Source organism: Grammomys surdaster, unplaced genomic scaffold (genome assembly GCF_004785775.1).
Source record: "Grammomys surdaster isolate TR1022 unplaced genomic scaffold, NIH_TR_1.0 239, whole genome shotgun sequence".
Lineage (NCBI taxonomy): Eukaryota > Metazoa > Chordata > Mammalia > Rodentia > Muridae > Grammomys > Grammomys surdaster.
The window spans coordinates 4,986,201-5,007,356 of record NW_021604684.1 but is presented as its reverse complement, the minus strand read 5'-3'; the positions used below and the strand labels follow the sequence as shown (position 1 = coordinate 5,007,356).

General features: G+C 44.2%; 2 protein-coding genes across 2 annotated transcripts in view; both read right to left on the bottom strand.

Moving 5' to 3' along the window:
* Positions 1 to 20,058, bottom strand: part of Ccbe1 (collagen and calcium binding EGF domains 1) — a 234,281-nt gene extending 214,223 nt beyond the window's left edge. Inside the window, exons 1-2 of the mRNA XM_028774239.1 lie at positions 19,925 to 20,058; positions 19,434 to 19,514 (exon numbers count right to left, since the gene is read on the bottom strand). Of these exons, the coding sequence (XP_028630072.1) occupies positions 19,434 to 19,514; positions 19,925 to 20,058 (215 nt within the window). The remainder of the gene's footprint in view (positions 1 to 19,433; positions 19,515 to 19,924) is intronic.
* LOC114626802 (putative peptidyl-tRNA hydrolase PTRHD1) lies at positions 4,353 to 19,362 on the bottom strand. Its single transcript, XM_028774326.1, has 2 exons — positions 19,153 to 19,362; positions 4,353 to 4,772 (listed from the first exon to the last, which is right to left on the bottom strand). The coding sequence occupies exons 1-2, from the start codon at positions 19,360 to 19,362 to the stop codon at positions 4,353 to 4,355; spliced, it is 630 nt and encodes a 209-aa protein (XP_028630159.1).
* Positions 20,059 to 21,156: the final 1,098 nt, after the last annotated feature.

Below are 21,156 nucleotides of genomic sequence, written 5' to 3'. Positions count from 1 at the left end.
TTTCCTTTTACATCCACATTCAGGTAAAAAGTTTCTCTTTGTTCTCAAAGAGTAGTTGTTGTTCTCAGGGGTATCATTCTGGATTTACCATATGGCTGTGTGTAATTGATCCTTCCTCATTGGATACTAGAAAATTCAGCTCCAAAAGGCCCACCTGTAGGGAGCCGATGGCTCTTCACAGTATGCATTCTTAGCCTTGATCCTGGCTCTAACCAGTGTCTCTTCTCTTATTTCTCTTTCCTTATTTTTGTCCTCTTTCATTTACGCTACTTTATGCTTGATGTGTTACATGTCTGGAATAAATTCAAACAGAGGTAAATCAATAAATAAGACATGTGGCTATATGTCTTTATTTCAGAGGACAGTCATCACCCAGAGGGAGCTGGATGGACAATATCGTGAGACTGGAAACAGCCTCTTATAGGAAATAGTATTAAGCACTGAGGGTGCATAGCATTCACAGACAGTGGAGAGACAGCATAATTCAGGTTATACAGGATCTTCAGAAGCAGGTGATGAGGTGGTACGTCTATGGCTTACTTCAGAATGCCTCAGCAAAGTATCCGTCAAGCAGATATAACAAAGACAGCAACATTGGTAGTCACTGAGGATGCACTGCTTACTGCCTCTTGGGCATGTTTGAAATGCTGTGAGAAGCAGCTACACATGGGCTGGAGAAGTTACAAAGTACATATTGCTCTCCAGAGGAATCCAGTCTGATTCCCAGCACCCAAGTTGGTTAGCTCACAACCGCCTGTAACTTTAGCTCCGGGAGATCTCACTCCCTCCTCTGGTCTCTATGGGCACCTGAACTTATGTACACAGACCCACAAGCACACAATTTAAAAAATAAATCTTTTTTTTTAAAGATACATTTGTGGACAGGTTAATCTCAGGTCTTCAATACACATGTGCATATGTGCCTGCACACATGTATACACCCAAACACTGACATACAAATACATATATTAAAATCAAATACAAATAAACAAAAAGCTGCCTTTTGGGAGAAAAGCTGGCTACTTTTTGCTGTCACAGTAGTTCTTATGACCATGTAGCAAAGGCTTCTGAGTATTCACTCTCATCACTCATACAACCCCAAGCAAGTTGCTTTAAAAAAAAAAAAAAAAAAAACTCTAAAAAACAAAAAAGGAGAGAGAATCTGATAGTTAGCTGGTTAAGTCAGGAGTAGCCCTGTTCTATGTTGGCAGTCTGGATGGGAGAAAGAGGGTTTTCTTTTTTTCTTTTTTTAAACCCATGCAGCAAAATAGTATAGCTAACTGTTTTGTTTCACCAGGTGCCTGAGGGCTCCTAAAACGTGAGTAGTAGTAGAAGCAGGGAGTCTGCAGGCTCCCTCCCCAGTGTGCTCAGACTTCTCCCGAGGTCCTTAGAGTCTACAGACAGTTACTATGCTCTATAAGGTAAATACATTCTAAAGGTTTTACACATGTTGAAACATAAGTTTACAATTTTTAAAAACGGGTAGATACATAAGATAGACATCCTAATCCCAGTGTGTTTGGATAACGGATGGGAAGGGGGTTTTATGAGGCAGCTCAGCCCCCCGTGGCTTCCCACTTCAGCAGCCTGAGCTCTGCCAGATAAATGTGGGTTTCTCATTTAACAAGTTGATGTGTGAGAGCTCATTGCTGAGCAGGCTTCAGCCTCCTCGCTCCCGTGGGAGGATGGAACAGCCTGAATGTAGAAAGGTGGGCAGATGGGGAGACAGAGACACCCACACACAGAGAGAGAAATGAATCTCTCAAAGCACCTGCCTACAGCAGGCACGAAGCCTGCTGGCTAATGTGGATGCCCAGGGAGGTAAACAGCTGTGTTTGGTTTGATTTTGTTTTCTTGGTTTTTTTTTTTCAGGGGGGGGGGGTTTTTTTTTTTTTTTTTTTTTTTTTTGTTTCTCTACATAGCCGATTAGGGAAAGAAAAGCTCAAATGCATCAGAGAGAGTTGCAGATAGCATCTCGTTTTAAATCTGACTAGACATTCCGTGTCTTCACAGCCAAGAGGTTCACTCTGATGTCCAGCTAATCCCTGGTGCTGTAAACCAAGCCTGCTTCTGTTCACCCTGCTCTCTGAGAAGGAGTGGGTGATCAGTCAAATTGTCAGCCCTAAAAATAACACTAAAGCTCTACCACCCTCCCCTGAGGTTCAGAGGGGGGCCAGGGAGGGAGAGCGCTAGCCCAAGGGCATCCGAGAACCCGCAAAGCCACCAACTCCAGAGTCATGAAAGGGTGGGACACGAGGAGTGTGCCTCCCAAGTATTCAGCAAGCCCTTCTCTGGGTAGACTAGGTCATCTTATGGTTCATTATCTTAAGGTTAGCAGCTCTGCCCCAAAAATCAAAATCCACAGATGCTCAGGTTTCTTGCAAGAAGTGACATAGTATTTGCATTTGAGGGGAAGGCAGTGTATCTTCCTGTATACATTAAGTGTACAGTGAATGATCTAAATAACTTAGATTACCTAGTACAATGAAAATGCTAGACAGATGGTTGTGATGGCATTCGGTTCAGGGGACAAAACTACATTTTCAGTACAGGTACAACTTTGTTTTCTGAATATTTTTGACCCACGGTAATGCCAAGCCTGTAGCTGTGATATTCTGGCTGGACACAAAATTGGCACTGAAGCTTAAGACCTAAACGTGTGTGAAATTCTCAATGAATAAAAATATAACAATTTTTAAAACTAAGGCATCAAGTATGGTGCCCTTAATATTTGCTGACTTCCTGACAGGGAGCTATCAGCCAAACAGATGAATTCCCGTGCAGTCTACACCAAAGGACGCCGTGCTACACACGTGTGGAGCCAGTCCACAACGATAAGTAACCTCTCTTTCTTGTTAAATTTTTAAAATCTTGCTTTTGAAAAGAAAAACAAAAACAAAACCAACCAAACAAAAAACACTTGTAAGCAGTAGCTAAGTACACCTGCCTACATCTACATAAAAAAGTCCAGGGAAAACAAACCTAGTCCCTTGACAGCTGCAACCTGGTGGTTTGAGATTGAAAAGGAGTCTCAGTGCTAAGCTGTGTACCACGGCGTGCAAAACGTGCAATGAATGAATACTGATGTTGCTATTAAAAAATAAGTAAGTACAGTTTGAAGAAAGGACTGTGTAGGGGCCGGAGAGATGGCTCAGTGGTTAAGAGCACTGTCTGTTCTTCCAGAGGTCCCGAGTTCAATTCCCAGAAACCACATGGTGGCTCACAACCACTTGTAATGAGTTCTGATGCCATCTTCTGGCATACAGGTGTACAAGCAGATAGAACACTCATATACATTAAATAAATAAATGAATAAATAAATAAATAAATAAATATTAAAAACAAAGAAAAAAGAAATTTAAAGGTGAAAAGGAGCATGAAGAGAGGAAAGATCTTAAGAGATGGAGAAAAGAAGTCATGAGACAAGAAAGCAGGAGTGGGAGACTTGTCAGCATCAGGGAAGAGAGGAGGGAACACAGTGTGTGAGTCACTACAATGTCATGCGGTACAGCAAGAAACATGGATGTGCAAGCATGTCAGAGATACGTGGACACTGAGTCCCTTGGGAAAATACTTGGGAATAGTGCAGCTGGGTCATATGCTAGAGTTTTAGTTCTCTGAGAAACTCCACACTGACCGGCAGTGCACACAGGTCCGCTTTTGTCTGACCAGCATTTTGTTGCTTATTTTCTTAAAGACTGAGTTAATCTTCCTTTAAAGGCTAGACAACAAGAAATGGCATTTTGTTATTTAAACAGACACTATCTCAGCACGTTGATCAATGTCTGTGGTTCCAGCCACTCAGGAGACTGAGGTGTGAGCACTGTTTGGGCTCTGTGGTTTAACACCATCCTGAGCGACACAGTGAGACTGGGTCTTGGAGGTGGGGGGCTTAAGGAAGGAGTCACCGAGAAGCAGGGACAAGAGCTGGAATAAGAAGTAGACAGAAATACTGGAGAGTTGACATTAGAAGCACACCAAATGAATCACACAAACTTTTGCCTCAGCCCCTGCATTAGCCATAATATAGAAATAGCTTTTGCTATATAAAAATATAGAAATATCCTGCCCCAGGATAACAGGACGGCAACAAGACCACAGAGGCCCCCTTTCCCAGAGCAGGTAACCTCTTCTATGGACCTCAATTGTCAGTTCCACCACTATTATCTACATGTGTCTTTTTTTTTTTTTCTGATTAATGAGGGCTTTAATTTGAATTTGTGCTGGTTCATAAGAAACCACCATAACTAGAAGGGATGAGTACGTCAACATTGAAAGGAATCCACAATGCTTCAGGATGAGGCCATGTGGCTCCCCAGACCAGCTGACATTCTGTTCTCCCAGAACATTAGTCACTTGAACAACCGGAACTTCTTCAAATACTGGCTCACTTCTTCCTTGGAGTACGGCCTCAGGGCAATGCATGTGGCAATGTTCTCAGGCTGCTCGAGCCACAGCGTGTGGTCAATGCTCTTCTGCTGCAGGGTCTCGGCCAGCTCCTTCAAGGTGGCCTCATCAGCAGGCTCGAGAACGACCTTGCGCATGCGCCCCAGCTCCCGGAGATAAGCTGCTGTGTGCGGATGGTCTCGATGGAGGTGCAAGGCTGCTGTGGCGGCGTGACAAGCCTGCGCTACCAATGCTCCCGTGGGCCAGGAAAAAGGAGCCTGAGATAGATCCTTTCGTAACACTAAGTACTGTACAAGAATCTGTGGCTCCACCCCAGAGCCTGCCATCTTCCTGATCATTCGAATGGACGGACGTATTTTGCGTGTCTTAAGACTTACAAATGTACTTCCCCAAAGTTATGGCCTCTGGGAAAGAACTCAGGAAGCTAGGAGCTTTAACAAGGATATCCAGTAGACTGTTTGACGTTGTCATGGCTATTCTTGGTGGTCAACTTGACAACATCTAAAATTAACTAGAAGCCAAGTGGCTAGGTACATGTGAGAGGGATTTTTCTTAACTGAATTATTTGAAGTGGAAAAATCCACCCTAAATCTAGATCCAAGGGAAGATCTACCTTAAATCCAGGTGAGACACCTTCTGGTGGCAGCCTATATAAAAGACAGAAGAAGGTAGTTCTTGCTCTTTGCCTGCTCGGTCTCACTCTGGCTAACAAATTCATTCCATCAATAGTGTTAAAGCCTTCTTCTTCAGGATTCCAGAGTATATGAAGACAAGCTGAGATGCCCAGCCCTTGTGGACAACTACTGGATTCTTGGAGTTGCTGCAGGTAGATAGCAATTGCTTGGGAGTAGCAGGACCACAACTGTAAACCACTCTAATAAATCTCTCATTCATAGATAGATAGATAGATAGATAGACACATAGATAGATGATAGATAGATGATAGACAGATGATAGATGATAGATAGATGATAGATAGATAGATAATAGATACATAGATGATAGATGATAGATAGATGATAGACACATAGATAGATGATAGATAGATGATAGATAGATAATAGATAATAGATAGATAGAAGATACATAGATGATAGAGAGAGATAGAGAGGCAGATAGAGAGACAGAGAAAGAGACAGAGAGAGACAGAGAGACAGAGAGACGGAGAGAAATAGAGAGAGGGGGAAAATAGAGAGAGAGACAGAGAGATAGGAAGAGATAGATAGATAGATAAGATAGACAGATAAGATAGATAGATAGATAGATAGATAGATAGATAGATAGATAGATAGATAGACAGAATCAATCACCTACCTATCAGTTCTGTTCCTCTGGAGAACCCTGCTAATACAGACACTTGGGTTCCTCCCTGCCTTGCCTTTACCCCTCTGGTCCAGTGATGTACTGTGTATACCAAGCTCTGAAACTGTAGTAAAACACAAAAGCCACTTATGAACCAATCCACATTTCTCCAGTATCAAATTCAAAGAAATCCCCTCATGAAGAAACCCTCAAACACCTCTATAACAAAGTACAGCTATATTTCTCTCATTTCTTGACTTATAATCCTTTTTATCTCTACGATTTTGTCCCAAAAGGAAAAAAAATCACTGTTATAACACTGAATAAAGAAGATGCGGTCATACATACCTAATCACTTGCTGTGTAGCTGTGTACTTTGGGCGCTATCTTCAGGATCAATGGCAGATAGAGCTTGCACTTGAAATACATAAAGTACAGAATGGATTGCTTCATGACGTAGGAAGTTAACTAAAGCCCTTAGCCAGCCCTGTGTTTCAGAAAGCCCTGCTTTCTGAAGAGAGGACTTTAAAGCAGTACAGCTACCAGGGAATGGGAAGAGAATCTCAGTAGCACGTATTATGTGGAATTAAGTATGTTTGATTCTCACAAAGAAAGAACAGCACAGCTTGACACTAGAGCTTTCATTTATAACACCCGGAGCTGTGTTTATATCTTGAGAAAATTCATGCAGCTCAGCAACAAAGCAAAACTTTTTTTTTCTTTAATGCACCAGAGGTCACCAAGTAGCTGCAGACCCCGAGCCAAGAGCCGCGGTGTAAACTGGAAAGGGGTGGAATTTGAGGCATGGGATTTGGATCTGATCAGCTTAAACTCAGAAGATCTCATAAAGAATGCTCTCCAGTTGCTCCATCTCAACCCAAGGCACAGCCCCGACTACCCTCAGACCTTCCAGCAAATGGTAGGAAGCAAACGCAAGGGGTAACAGAGCAAACCAATGATGAGGGATGGCACTCCAGCATGGTGATACTAACACATTAGTCTAAGTTTTCATTAAGGGTTCTGGATGTTGCAGTCATGCCAAAATCATGAGAGGGACCTAGACTTTATGCCCACAGAAAAAAACGAGGACTAGATTCTTTCCCCAGCTTCTGCTGAAATAGATTTGCCATTCCTTTATGCTTGAAGGTCTATGGTTGGTCAACCTGTGGTATGTACTGGAGTTGTCCCTGGTACCCACTTTTAGAGTTTGGGCAACAAAAAATAGCTCCTCCAGCCCTAGCATGGATGTGGGATCTTTCTAATGTGTATCACAGACACTCCTGTCTTACAAATAGAAGTTGGCAGCCAAGTCGGAGGTGGGGGCTGCATTGATGCAGTGAGGCCTGGCCCCTTAAAACTTGGTTGGGGATATCAAGGGACTTTGTCCAAATGTGAATTCTGATTCAGTGGGTCAGGGCTAGGACTCCAGTGTCTTCTTCTCTATGAGTGATATCTTACTTGAACTGGCGAGAGCAGATAATTCTCTCCAACACCTGCCACCATCCTGGACAAAGGGTCCACAGAAACTAAAGCTACAAACATCAGTTTTTACACAACATTTTAGGTAATATTTTTTTCCTTCAGTGATATTACTGAAAGTAAATTGATTTTACGGATAACCTGAAGTCACCACAGTGGAAAGTATCACCCAAAGAAATGTGTATGGTGAGACACCCTTTTATTAAAGTGCACCAGTGAGGGATGGATTTTGTTTAGTTTTGCCGGCGGAGTTCTAACATCTGTTTTTGGACATCTTGTCTGACTTAGTTTCTGCCAGAGAGACTGACACCCTGCTTTCAGCATCCTCCCCTCTCCTAAACTCTCTTTAATAGATCATAAAATTTTATTTGCAGACACCATGAATAAAATTTCATACATGTATAGTATGTCATTTTTCATACATGTATACCATGTCACTTCTCTTTGTGGCTATGGCTACTGGTAGGTTGCCCATACCCCACTGGGTGACCCCACACTCATGCATATAAGGGTCAGTGATAATTGACCCAGGCAATTAGTAATAATAAAAGAGGACATGAAATTGGGAGGTAGATGGGTGGGGGGTCTGGTGAGGAGTTAAACAGGAAATGGGGGAATATGATCTAAATCCTCCTTCTTAAGATTGCTTGTTTAACTTGTGTGTGTGTGTGTGTGTGTGTGTGTGTGTACATGCATACACACGCATCTGTGTAAAGGTGCCCAGAGCTGGAGCTCTAGATAGCTATGAGGGATGGGAACTGAACTCAGGATCTCTGTAAGAGCAGCAAGCACTCTTAACCACTGAGCCATCTCTCTGGTCCCCAAACTTTTTATTTTTTTTATATCCTATCATTTTCAGGGAAGTAAAGTTACTACAGTGTTCAGGCACCTAAGAAGAGCTTGGAGTAAAACTTGGTGGTACATACTAGGGACTCCTAGGGATTGTAAGTTTGAAGTCAGTCTGGGCTACATATGAGCTAACACAACCTACACAGCAAGACTGTTGTCTAAAGAGCACTAGAGAGGGAAATAGCAATATATAAGTGATATAAAAAAAAGAAATGGGGTACTTTGATTAGGGGAAGGAAAGGGGAGGAGAGAGAAATAAGGATCTTTGAAAACACTGTAAGGAATCATATTTTTTATTTACTTAAAATTATATATAATACAAATGAATTATGTATATATAGTTGTATATATAATTTACATAGATATATGTAAATATATTCATGTAAATATATATATATGTATATATTACGCATATATATAGTTGAAATGAAGTTATGCTACTTGTGCTAACAATTCTACCCTCCAGAGCCATAAATTACCTAATAAAAACTCCAGTTCTAGGCATAAAACACTCCACTCCTTCACATTGTTGGTCAGGGGAGTCAAAGAGACTGCCAAAACAATATAGATTATTGCTATTGCTTTTGGCTGTCACTCAGGGATTGAAGACATGTTCCTATTGCTGAAGACACTAGACACTTCAGACACAGGACTCAGAAGATCCAGGCTGGATCTGACCTATGAGGACTAACTTTCATAGTCCTAGAAGGAGCTATGTATGTCACCAAGCAGGGAATCAAACCAATGATTAACCAGCTCCGAAGCCTAAGAACCACACCATCAGCAGCATTGGTAAGATCAATACCCTAAACGTGTAGTAGTGGCAATTATGTCTTGATGATAGCCAACAGCTGTCTAGTTGGACTTTAAGGCCTTCTCAGCAGGACAGAAACCAACCCTGGTACTAGAAACCTAGCCAATTGCACATGGTTAGTGAGGCCATAGAGCTTAGAAGCCAACCTACTACCACCACTTTACTAGACCAGCATAATTCTGGACTGCACTCTAAATTCTTACCTTTCTACCCCTGGGCGTGTGTAGCTCTCACCCCTCATCAAAGACTGTTACAGAGATCCACAGTGGGTCAAAATGCAAAGAGTCAGTGACTGTGCAGTGTCCAGCCTCAATTGGTCCATGGACAGACAGTTCAATCTCTACACCTCAGGATCAGGACACATCTTAGAAGAGAGGATCAGAAGAGCCAGAGGACCAGGACGCCTGCTGTGAGAGTGTCTTCTCACTATGACAACGGCACCCACAAAACCTCTAGACTGTTGTCTAAATGAGATTCTCACAAGGACACTAGGACATGCTGGTGTGGGTGGGGGAAATGTCACAAGGACACATTCCTAGATGAAGAGTTATAATCAGTGGCTTAGGGAGACTCAGTCTTCGCGACAGACAAGCCCCTGATGGGTTATTCAATCCCAACTGGTCAACACTAAGCACATGTACATACAAGCAACACTAAATGGATCCATTAGGTTACAGAGAGAGAGACAGAGACACAGAGAGAGAGACAGACAGAGACAGAGAGACAGAGAGAGTAAGAGAATAAGGAAGAGGTCATAAATTTGAGGGGGTGGGGAGGACATAGGAAGAGTTGGATAGATGCTTGAGAAGGGTGGAAATGATAAAAAATATAGTGCTCATGTATGAAATTCTCAAAAACATAAAAAATTAAATAAAAGATACAGTTGCGGGCAGGCAGGCAGGCATGAGGGATCATACAACTTCATATTTGCAGATTCACCAGCCACCTTTCTGAACTTAGTCTGCCTTCTACTGAGGCTTAATCAGTTAAAACAGGCACATAGCCAGGCTGTGAACTTCCACATGACTAACATAAATGTCACTAACACTCACATGTGAGTGTCGTATGGGTATGATATATTAATTATTAAATATAAAACATGGTATATATTATAAATTATATATAATTTAAATAATTATAAAATAGGATGTATTTAATAATATAATATTAATTATATATTATACATTACTATTATATAGTATATTGTATGTAATATATATTATGTTACATAGTTTATATTATATATTATATGTACTATAATTTATTATGTAATATATAGTTATGTAATATATACTACAGTAAATATATGATTAAAATATATAATATATATGTATATATATTAAAAACTGGACTTTTATGGGATCTTTTCTTTTCCTAGCCAAAATTTTAGCCTTTTGGTCTTTGCTGTACAGCTTTTTTTTTTTAACATCCTTAACACAAATAAAGGATTCAAATAACTTCCTTTGTTCCTTCAGATTTTCCCTCTTTCAGAATTTTTCCTTTCATTTCTTCATTCTCCATTCCATCTGCCCTATTCTGTCAGAAGACATTACTATCCAGAACAAAACAGTTGGCATCATTTAAAGGGAAATTAACAGTTAAATTTCAAAAGTTTCGGTGGGGACCAGCAAGATGGCTCAGGGGTAAAGACACTTGCCAAACCCAACTCCCTGAGTTCTATCCCTGGGAAGTGGAAGGAAAAAGGAGAGCACTGACTCCACAGAGCTATGCTCTGACCTGCATATCCAGGCATGCATGCCCCTCCCCATTCTGATGAGCATTACACACACATATACACGATAATAAAGATTAAAGGTTTTTTTTTTTACATATAGTGTAACTGTAACATGGAATGCTTCTTTGCCATATATAGATCCATATACGATTATGACTTGGGGATCAGTGAAGGAACAGGTGCTTATAAAGATGCAGATACTTACAGCCAACCATCAGACTGAGCCCAGGGACCCCAATGAGAGAGCTAGGGGAAGGACTGAAGGAGCTGAATGGTATGGCAACCCCATATGAAGAACAACAGTATCAATTAACTGGATCCCTCAGAGCTCCCAGGGACTAAGCCACCAACCAAAGAGCATACATGGGCAGTTCCGTGTTTCCTGCTACATGTATAGCAGAGGACTGGGAGGGGATGCTCTTGGTCCTGTGGAGGCTTGATGCCCCAGAGAAGGGGGATGTTAGAAGGGTGAGGTGGGGGGAGCACTCTCTTAGAGGCATAGCGGGGTTCATGGAGGGGAGACCAGGAAGGGGGGCCACATTTGAAATGTAAATAAAATAATTAATAAAAGAAAGAGAAAAGGAAGGAAGGAAGGAAGGAAGGAAGGAAGGAAGGAAGGAAGGAAGGAAGGAAGAAAGAGGAAAAAAGTGCTTATAGCCAAGCCAGATGGTTTAAGTTTGATTCCCCAAGACCTACAAGGTGAAAGATTTCCTACACGATGCCCTCTATTCTCCATATGCATACATGCACACACACACACACACACACACACACAGAGGGAGAGATTAATATTTTCAAATAAAATTATGATGTAGGACAGCGTTCATTAAAAATGGCTGCTTTAGGCCAGGCGGTGGTAGCGCACGCCTTTAATCCCAGCACATGGGAGGCAAAGGCAGGCAGATTTCTGAGTTTGAGGCCAGCCTGGTCTACAGAGTGAGTTCCAGGACAGCCAGGGCTACACAGAGAAACCCTGTCTCGAAAAACCGAAAAAAAAAAAAAAGACTGCTTTAAAGGTATATTTTTTAAAAAACATGACTAGCGTTTTTTTTTCTTGAATGTGAAAAGCTTTCTAGTATACAAACTCCAAGGTAACCTATCACATGTGTGGCAAGGGCACTTCTGCTCTGAGCCTGTGACTGGCATGCAAGTCAATGATGAAGGAGGACCAACCACTTCCAAAGGCTGCTCAGTGGCTGTCCTGGCCCTGCAAACTCAATTCTGACATACTAAGACAGACCGAGTGAGAGCTGCCAATATGGGAAGGTTTGCCACAGAAGCACTCAGAAGGAAAGAGGAAGACAGAACAGAGTCAAACAAAACCCTCTTGTTTTAAGCCAGCTCATGATTCTGTGTGGAGGCCAAACTCATAGCTGTCTAGCTTGGATTTCACCGTAATGAGCAAGGTAACAGTGAACTGATTTGTCCCCAGCTGGACAATTGGCCATTTACCTGTCAGTCATATGGCCCAAAATTAGCTTTCCCATAGTGCTCCGGAAGTTCTTGAACTTTTGGGAAGCAAGAAACTTGTGGTACATATTAATTTCTGGCAGGATGAGGAGGGGGATGGAGGGGGGAGCGATCATTGCCATTCATGTAGTTTCATGTCTCTGCTTGGAGCTGCAAGGGTTGCTTTATTTGTTGTTGTTTTTCTGAAAAGATACATCTAGGCTATAAGAAACTTCAAGAAATAAACATTACTCAGATGTGCACCAAAAAAATATATTAAAACACCCTTTCCCGGAAGATGAATGAGAACCTGTAAGTCCCACCAGAACAGACGTTTGCACGCTTGCTCCCTTCAAATGTATTTTCCATCCTCTGAATCAAGCCTGGCACAATGGAAGCACCCAATGGGCATGTGCTGACCAAGAGAAAAGTGCTAAGACTTTAAAATTAGCTAATAGATCCGTGGAAAGGGGGGCTAAGTTGGCAGGAGAGGCATTGCAGATGTTATAGCTGTCCACTTTCTCATCCCCCAAATAAAGAGTGAGACAGTGGGAGAGAATGAGAGCTTTGTTCTCCAGCTTCTAAGCAGGGCGATCACAATGCAGCAGCCTCTCTCATTCATAAAGACACCCTGGTCCAGCTGAGCAGGAAGCAGATCTGGGGAAGCTGAACATGGCTTTGGACGCAGTGAAATGAAAACCTGCTCTTGAGAAAACATAGCAGCTAGGATAAAGAGGGTGCGCCGCCCCAACTTCATTTATAAAAAGATGAAGTGATGTTAGCCACAGGAAGCCAGGGAGCAGTCGTTTCAACAACAATCGGTAGTAGGAAGATCCGATCTCCAAGGACACAGCAATGAAAGCATAGCCATGGGGTAGGCTAGTCCATCTGTGATCTGAGGAAGTGTGAAAAGTGAAACAAAATCTGATCTTGGCCACCACTCTCAACGCACCCTTGCCTCCCCTCTTCTGCTACCTGTTCCTGTGGGAAGGAAAGGGATCCCTCTTAAAAACTGCCTCCCTGCCGTTCGAATCACTGTCTGCATCACATGAGGAGGAGCCCACGTGTCATTTGGGGGTATAATTTAGGATAAGAAGTTGGAGTCACCAGTATCCAGCATATGTATCACAGGGGAAAGGACGGAGAAGCAGGCTGGGCTGAGACGCAATGGAGACAACGGTATTACTTACTTCCAAAGAGCAATTGATCTCCTTCCTAATGGCAGCCTTCCTTTCAGGTTTGATGCAACACACCCGTAATTCCAGAACTTGGGAGGTTGAGGTGGGAAAATGGTGAGTTCAAGGCCAGCCTGAGCTAAATAATACAACGAGCCCTCCTTTTAAAGATTAAATAAAATAAAACACTTTCCTAATTTTTAGCTTTTATTAATTTAATTTTTTAGTGTGTGTGTGTGTGTGTGTGTGTGTGTGTGTGTAGGGCCAGCTCATACTACAACACATGTGTGGTTGTCAGAGAACAACTTTCAAATGTTAATTCTCACATACTATGTGGGTTTCAATTGTTGAACTCAGGTAACTAGAGATAGCAGCAATTATGTCTACCTATGGGGCCACATGTCAGCCCCTGGCTCAGCTTTTAAAGGACACAGAACACACAGAGGAGCAGCAACAGAAGTCCCACAATGCCTAATACATTTAAATCAAATTTGCTTCACTCTGCCATTTAAGAAGTGCATACGGACGGACCACTCTTTTTCAAATATGGAGCTGACCTAAGGTCAAGGCTATGAGAGAACAGACGGTCCATGGCCTCAGAGGGTTGAGAGTTATAGACAGCCTGGTGCAGAAAGGGAAAGTGTCTTCCCTGGATGTAGTCGGACCCTCTCTGAGCTTTACCACCTTTGTCCCATTCCCTCCATGATGGGGGCTCCTGAAACCATGCTTCCTGAAAAGGGAGTCGAGTGTCCTGAATGACACAGCCATTCACAGAGTTCCTCTGTTTCCTCCTCCTTAGCTACGTAGGCCATGGGATGGAGGCAGTGGACGGAGCAAAAGAATCCATAAACAAGAAAAAAAATCTAACAGACTAAGGATCTCAAGTCACGTCTGCAGGAACTACCATTTCCAACCCCAGATAAAAAGCCAACTTCTCTAACCCTTTCAAACTGGAGTCAGCATCCAATTCAACCTGGCTGTGCTGTCCACCACTCTGTAGTCATAAATAGAAAACCTTCGGTGGTCAGCAGGGGGTGATGACATCTGATACAGATGACACTGAGGCTAAGATGCTCAGTGTCATGCCTCACGACATTAGATTTCTGGGCTACCCTACGCTTGGAGAAGCATCTAGAAACAAAGCATGTTGACCAGTACAGAAACACCACTGCTGTGTCTAAGTCTAGTTTTACTTTTTAGAATGTATGCTGGGTCCTACCAGAAGCCATAGGTTACTAAATAAAACCCCATTGCCAGGTATGAAATACTTCCCCAGAGCAGTTGGTCAGAAGTATCCTAGGGACACCCCAGAACAATACAGAGTCTTATCACTGCTCCTGGTTATCTTCCAGAATTTGAAAATAAGCACCAATAGATGAAGACACCATGCATTTTGGTTACAGGACATGAAGAAATCAACTTCTGCAAGCTACCCTCCCATACCCCACTTGAGGTTCAGGGGTGACAGGAAGTGACATTGTTTGACCTAGCTCTTCCCTCAAATCTTGGAACTTCTCAAACCACGTCACACAAGCTAACTCATTTACAGAGCCCCCAGCAGCTCTAAACATTCTTGATATGATCCTTAGATTCCAGAGGAGAAAAGGAAAGCCTGGATCTTAAGAAGTGGTTCAAGGTCAAAAGAAATGAAGGACTAGAGATTCAAAGAGGAGCAAGGAGTTTGTGAGCCTGTGTGTTCTGACATTACCGAAGCCCTCAAGGGGAAAGCAATAGGCAACCTGCCAGGACAAGGCTCGCTCTCTGCAGCCTTCCCTGAGATGACCTTCAGCCAAAACCTCAATCCCTGGGTACTAGCCTAATTAAGTGGCCCTCTCGCTCTAAGTAAACACATCTGCAGAAACACCACATAGACCTCCAAATTCCCACAGGCGACACGGCCACAAGGCTGTACTATCTTGAAGGAAAGTGCAAGTTCCTGCAGCCTGTGTCATTTTTTTCCCATGGGAACCTGAGCCACCTTAGGCTGGAGAACTCCCCAGTGAGAGGACAGTGGGTAGACAGGGGGAGGGGTAGAGCATCTGTATCAAGTCTCTGCTCAGAGACGAAGGAACTAAGACCAAAATCACAGGTGGTTTTCTCAACTGAGCTCACTAAGACAGTCTGTGGTAAAGAAGAGCCACCTTGGGAAGCAAAGCCAACGCTTCCCTTGCCTGAGACACCATTCCTAGCTCCTGTCTCTTTCCTGTCATTTATACAGTGTGATGGACACAGATGCGAATTCTACTATAGCCACGGTGTACAGGCTCCAGTTACAAAGGCTTTTGTCCAAACTCAAGCCCTTAGACTATCTGTACTTTATTCTGTTTATGTGCTGATATCCTCTAGAAGGGCTCTAAGCTCTTAATAGATATGTAAATCTTTGACCAAAGATTCCAAAGAGTTAATGTTTGCTAGGCATAGCCTCACCCAATAAAAGCTGGATTGTCTTTCTACTTAGGTACATTTTAACACGTCATTTTACTGATGTAAAACACCATCAAAGAAAGATAAAGTACATGATTTGGAAAAGGAAAATCACCTCGTGGCAGATGGGAGGGGTGGACGGAAGAGACAGTAATGATAGTTTTAGGGAGGTAATGCCGTAATGGCTATCTGTGCCTGTTTTATATGCTCGCCTTGGCTGTCATGAATCCCTACTTTAGATAAATCACGCCCGGGCTCTGATATTTTAACTACTGGTGAGAGAATGTCCTATGCTGGTTATAATGCTGGACAAATGTCAGCTTTAGTCTCATTAAGCTGTCACTGGGACTCATGCAAGGAGTGTTTAAACTCTGGTGGCTTGGCGGTATGCATGTTGGCAGCAAAAACTCTAGAGATGTGGACCCAAGATTGAGGTAAAGTATTAAAAGGAAGGAGGGCTGCGTGTGCATGAACCCGTTTCATATATAATATGATCATTTAAATTCAACTGTCTGAAACAGACCTTAGGGCAGCAGCGCCAAAGGAGAACCAAGATCACTGTGGGTGTTAGCATTCCCCTGGACTGTCAGAAATGTTCAGCCGTTTGAGTTTAGTCTTTCTTTTTCCACCCCTGGATCTAGAACATTCACCCAACCTTATGGGTTCCCTGAGATAATGAAGGAGGACTTAGAAGTCAGACAAACCTGGATTTAAATCATGGAGGTTGTGTGTGTAACTGTGAGTGCTTGGGCATGACAGTCTCCTTACCTCTGATTATGGTGTTCCCACTCAGCACAATGAGAGAACAGAAAAGCTACAGGTGGCTCTGCGCATCAGAGACAATGTAAACAAAGTTTACAGCGTCGTGCCAAGTCCAGAGTAAGTCTTCAAAACTATTGTTATTTGATATCTGGAATCAAGTGCTAAAAGTACAGGGTCGAGCTGCTTAGCTGAAGTCATAAACCCCAAGGCTGTGCGGACAAAAACGACTGTGAGCCCACTTCACATTTCACAGCAAGGAATTGGGCTTATCTCCACCCTCTGTTCACGGGTTTGCATAGGTTCAGATCTACTCCCCTTGCCAGCAATGACCTTTTGAAAAAAAAAAAATCCCTCCAGCAAGCTCTGAATCCTTTCATATGCTAAAAATCATTCACTAGCCATCTGGTATTTTCCCAGTGCTGAAGCCATTTCCCCCCATAGGTGCCACCGTGCTAATAGCTTGAGAGAAACCAGAGTCGGGGTATGCTTTCCAGGTTGGGGGAGTGGCTCTCCTTTTAGGGTGATAGCTGAGAAGCACTAGCTGCTTGCTCAGCTTCGGAAGCCTCCATGCTCCCGAGGATCTAGTAAAAAAGTTCACAGCACCAGTAGTTTCCGATCTTCCCAATGCTGTGACTCTGATACAGTTCCTCATGCTCTGATCCCCAACCGTGAAATTATTTTCACTGCTGCTTCAGAAGTGTCATTTGGCTACTGTTATGAATCATAATGTAAAAATCGTATTTGGAGATAGAGGTTTGGCAAAGGGATTGCAACCCACAGATTGAGAACCACTCTGCCTGTGGTTTGAAGACTCTGCTTTTGACATGGTTTTCCACTGACTTCAACATACATCTCATTAAGACACAGATCCAGTTGAAGGGACTGCAATGGAGTCCAGGAGCCTACCCAGTGCCCAGGTAATGCCATGAGAGTAGGCTGGCAAGACTTGAAAGAGAAAGGAACTATAGGACCACACCCCAGCATCCCACAGCACTCTGCCATTCTTGAAGCTCAAGAACTAAGTGAGGAAAACTTCCAAATGACTTTAATTATAAAATTGTCTGGCCATAGTGCGGCAACACACCTGGGAGGTTGGAAGAGGAGGCTAGCAAACATGAATTGGAAACTAGAGGCCAGCCTGAGCTATGGAGTGAGACCCTGTCTCAAACAGCAAAATAAAAGGAGAAAAAAGCTAACAGAATATGCACAGAACTTTTGACTTCCACAAAAAAATTAATAAATTTATAAAGTATGTCATGCCATGCATAGTAGTGGTTTAGACCTTGATGCCAGCACTTTGGATGGGCAGAAAGACCTTGAGTTCAAGACTAGACTGGATTGTACAATGAGGTCCTGTCTCAAAAAACTAAACAATATCAATACTATTAGCACACTCAGTGACTGATGTCATTTTTTTGTTTTTGAGCTGAAACAGCCCTTCCTGTTAAACAGATTAAAACTCTTTACTCTTTTCCTTGATAGAGCACTAGGTCCAACAGGCAGTTCCATCAAGTAACTGGTTAGTGAACACATGTGCCAAGACCCATGTGTTAATGTCTCTGAATGAGATAGGGTAAGCGAAGTACCACACTACTTTAAGAAATCTGAAAACACTGGCCAATGGAGCGTAACAAATAGAATAATCAGGCCCTGATGGTTTCTAAAACCCTGACACAAGTTCTGTAACTGTCACTGATTTATGTGACGTCTGACCTTTAGGAACTGAACAAATGAGCGAACCATCTTAGGGACACACTCCAGGTTAAATTGGAAGCTTTATACAGCAGTGATAGGAAAACAACATGTCCTAGGAAATGCCATGGTCACATGGATGAAACGCAGGACCAGAACCAGGCAAGTAACACTGCAGCCAGTACTACCTAGCCATGTCACCAGCTGGATGACCCTGCTCACCCGGTGCACCTCCCAAAGTCTCCATCTGTCATTTGAACACGTCCCTCACATCTCAGCTACTGTTCAATGTTCCCAACCACCACGTGCAGGAGCAGGTAGCCCCCTTTTGGAGTTCACATAGGTGAAGCAGCTACTGTCAATCCATCCTGGTTGCCAATGGCTCCTCTAAAAGCACAATACAGCTGATGGTATTTCCATAAATCCCATTGGCTTGCCCTGGAAACCACCTCACACCTGAACCTTGAGTATAAGGAAGAAAGTTTTCTGAACGGAAAGCGTTGTAACTAGCTGGTTGGCACATTGAAGACACACTGAGATTTGTTTTATTTTGTAGCACCCGAGTAGGTTCTCAGTCTGCTCTAAGTGTGTTAACCCGATGCCTTGCGTAGCATCTTAAAAACTCGGACCAAGCAACAAACATTAAGGGATGTGTGCCACCTCCATTCTGTGGGAGAATGGAACAGAAGTCCAGAATTCAATGATTCAAAAAGCAAGTCAATTGGTAGCTCCAAACGGCCAAAAACAAGGGACCTTGATCCTCTCCTTTGGGGATAGGACCCACCTGTTTTAACTCTCTGCTTGCCATTCTCCCAGGGAAACCCATGCATGATCTTTTCTTAAAGACCATGAGTTTCAACAATCTTGACGTTTGTTTTCACTCAAGGCCATCTACCCACAATCCTCTAGGTTACAATTTTGCCTACAGAGACCGCGACATTGGTACACTCTGTCCCAACACAAGGTCAAAAGCAAGCCAAGTGCCAAGCATTTCCTTGTTGCTTGCTGTATTTTCAAAACAAAACGCAAACGAGCAGGAAGCCATTCCTCTCCACCAAGCTTACACCCACAATCCAATCCGCTCTCAACAACTTGCAAACTTTTTCACTCCAACCTCTACCGTGCAAGCTTTTCGCCGAACGGTACAGGTTCTCAGATCTCAGGCACTCGCCGATTGCAAACTCAGTTGCTCGCTTTGCTCCAAGCCCTTGAGCACAAATGTTCGCACTACCCGGCACCACCCAGAACTCCGGCACACACAGCCCCGGCTCCATCAGCGCGCTTCCAAAGCCCTGCTTGACAAGCAACGCCTGTCCCTCTAGACTCCGCAGGGCCCCAGCTTTACCTGAAGCACGTGGTGAGCTCGCCCGAAGACTTCAGACACGGGTATTTGGTTGTGGTGATCTTGTTTTCCGAGCACACTTCTCTAAGGGAGAAAAGAAAGTTGGAAAGGAAACTCCGTTAAGGTTGGCGGAGAGTGAAGAGCAGAACGCGCTGGGCTCTGCGTCCAGACGCACGTACTGCTACTGGTCCGGGAGTAGACAGGACAGCGTCCCGGCACCGGGCGATCCCACTACCAAGCGACAAGAAAAACCACATAAGTCCACACGGAGAGCGGCAGGAAAGCGGGACAGAGGGCATCCAGCGTCCCGACTCACAGCTGGGAGCGCCGAGGCGGTTCCCGCAAGAGATGAAAGTCACCTGGAACAGCTAAACTCTCTGCCAGTGGCTGAGCGAACAAGGACCTGTGGATCCGCCACCTGAAACCGTCTGCACCCTGCCAACCAGTCCTGATTGCACCAAGCTCGTCCTCCCTCTAGGGCAGGTGGCCCTTACCTGTCGCGGTCCTCGGGTTCCTCTCGGTAGGTCCACGTGTGTCCCAGCGCCAGGAGTAGCAGCAGCGGCCCCAGGCTCTTGCCCAGCTGCCCCTTGGCTGCTCCTCCCCGGCTCGGAGGAGGCGGCGGCACCATCGGGGAAGCTCGCAGCTTCTTCTCGGCGCCGGAGCTCTCTCCCCGCGCTGTGCCCAGGGAGGCTCCGCGGCCGCGGCCGCCTTCCTCTCTCGCCAGCAGGGGGCGCAGGAGAGCTGGGGCGCTTGCACCACCTGCGGACCGCGCTCAAACTTGGGGCGAGAGGGGGTGACCAAGCTTGTCAAAGGGGTATCTGCCTTTCGCAGCCAGAAGGAGGATGCTGGAGTCCCGGGAACCTCTTCTGGACGATCACGCTCGAGTCACAAACAGACTGAACTTGGCTTCAGGCTGCGCCCTCCTCTCTTGTCTCTTCCTCCCCTGGGATCGAAGCGCAGAGTTGAGGCAGCCAGGCGCTCCTTTGCATTTTTACTCCAAGGTCTCGGCCTGGGAGGAGGAGTTGCTGGCTGTCACCAGGGCGAGAGGAGGAGAGGAGCGAGGTTAATAGCTTCCTTCCTGTTGTCAGTTAACTTCCATAGCGAAAGGTCACGCCAATGTTTGCCTTTTCGCTCGTGAGTGCCTTCTTGCGTGCTTTTCCTCTGTCCCAGTTCTCGCTTAGAATATGAAGGAATGAGCAGCGGCTACAAGGGTCTCCTATATCGCCCTTCCAAACGCGAAATAGCCCAATCAAGAAAGTGTAGAATCTTCATCCCCTTTTAGAGGAAATTTGGTCGTTTCACTCGTCCACAATCCTTTGTGCGGTGATTTTCTTGGTAAGTGCAGTTCAGGACAAGTGAGAAATTCCCAGCTGAGGGTTTCGAACCCAGATACCTGTACTTAACTGGTACCTTGTAGGAGTCTTGACTAGGTTCGTTTTCCCAGCTGTTGAGGAACGAACAAGGCAGGAAGAATCTCAGGCACAGCAAGCAGCGATCTCTGTTACAAAGGAAGAAGAGTGCCGACTCTGATTGTCAGATCCTCTAGGCTGTGGTGGGGTGAGTCTTGTCTTCCTCCCATCGTTTCTGATTGGTCGACTTAAAGGGGAGGGGGTTGACAGGCTTATGACTTCATCCAAACTAAAGGATGCCCAGGTGAGCCAGAAGGGAGTCCCTGCCATGGTGGGGTGGATCTTAATTCTGGGTGACAAAGCCAGGAGTTTACCAT

Coding starts and splice junctions, on each gene's coding strand:
- LOC114626802 (XM_028774326.1), bottom strand. CDS start 19,362: ATGGAGCCGGGGCTGTGTGTGCCGGAGTTCTGGGTGGTGCCGGGTAGT. Junction 4,773..19,152: donor GAGCGGATTGGATTGTGGGT/GTAAGCTTGGTG, acceptor GTAAGTCTTAAG/ACACGCAAAATACGTCCGTC.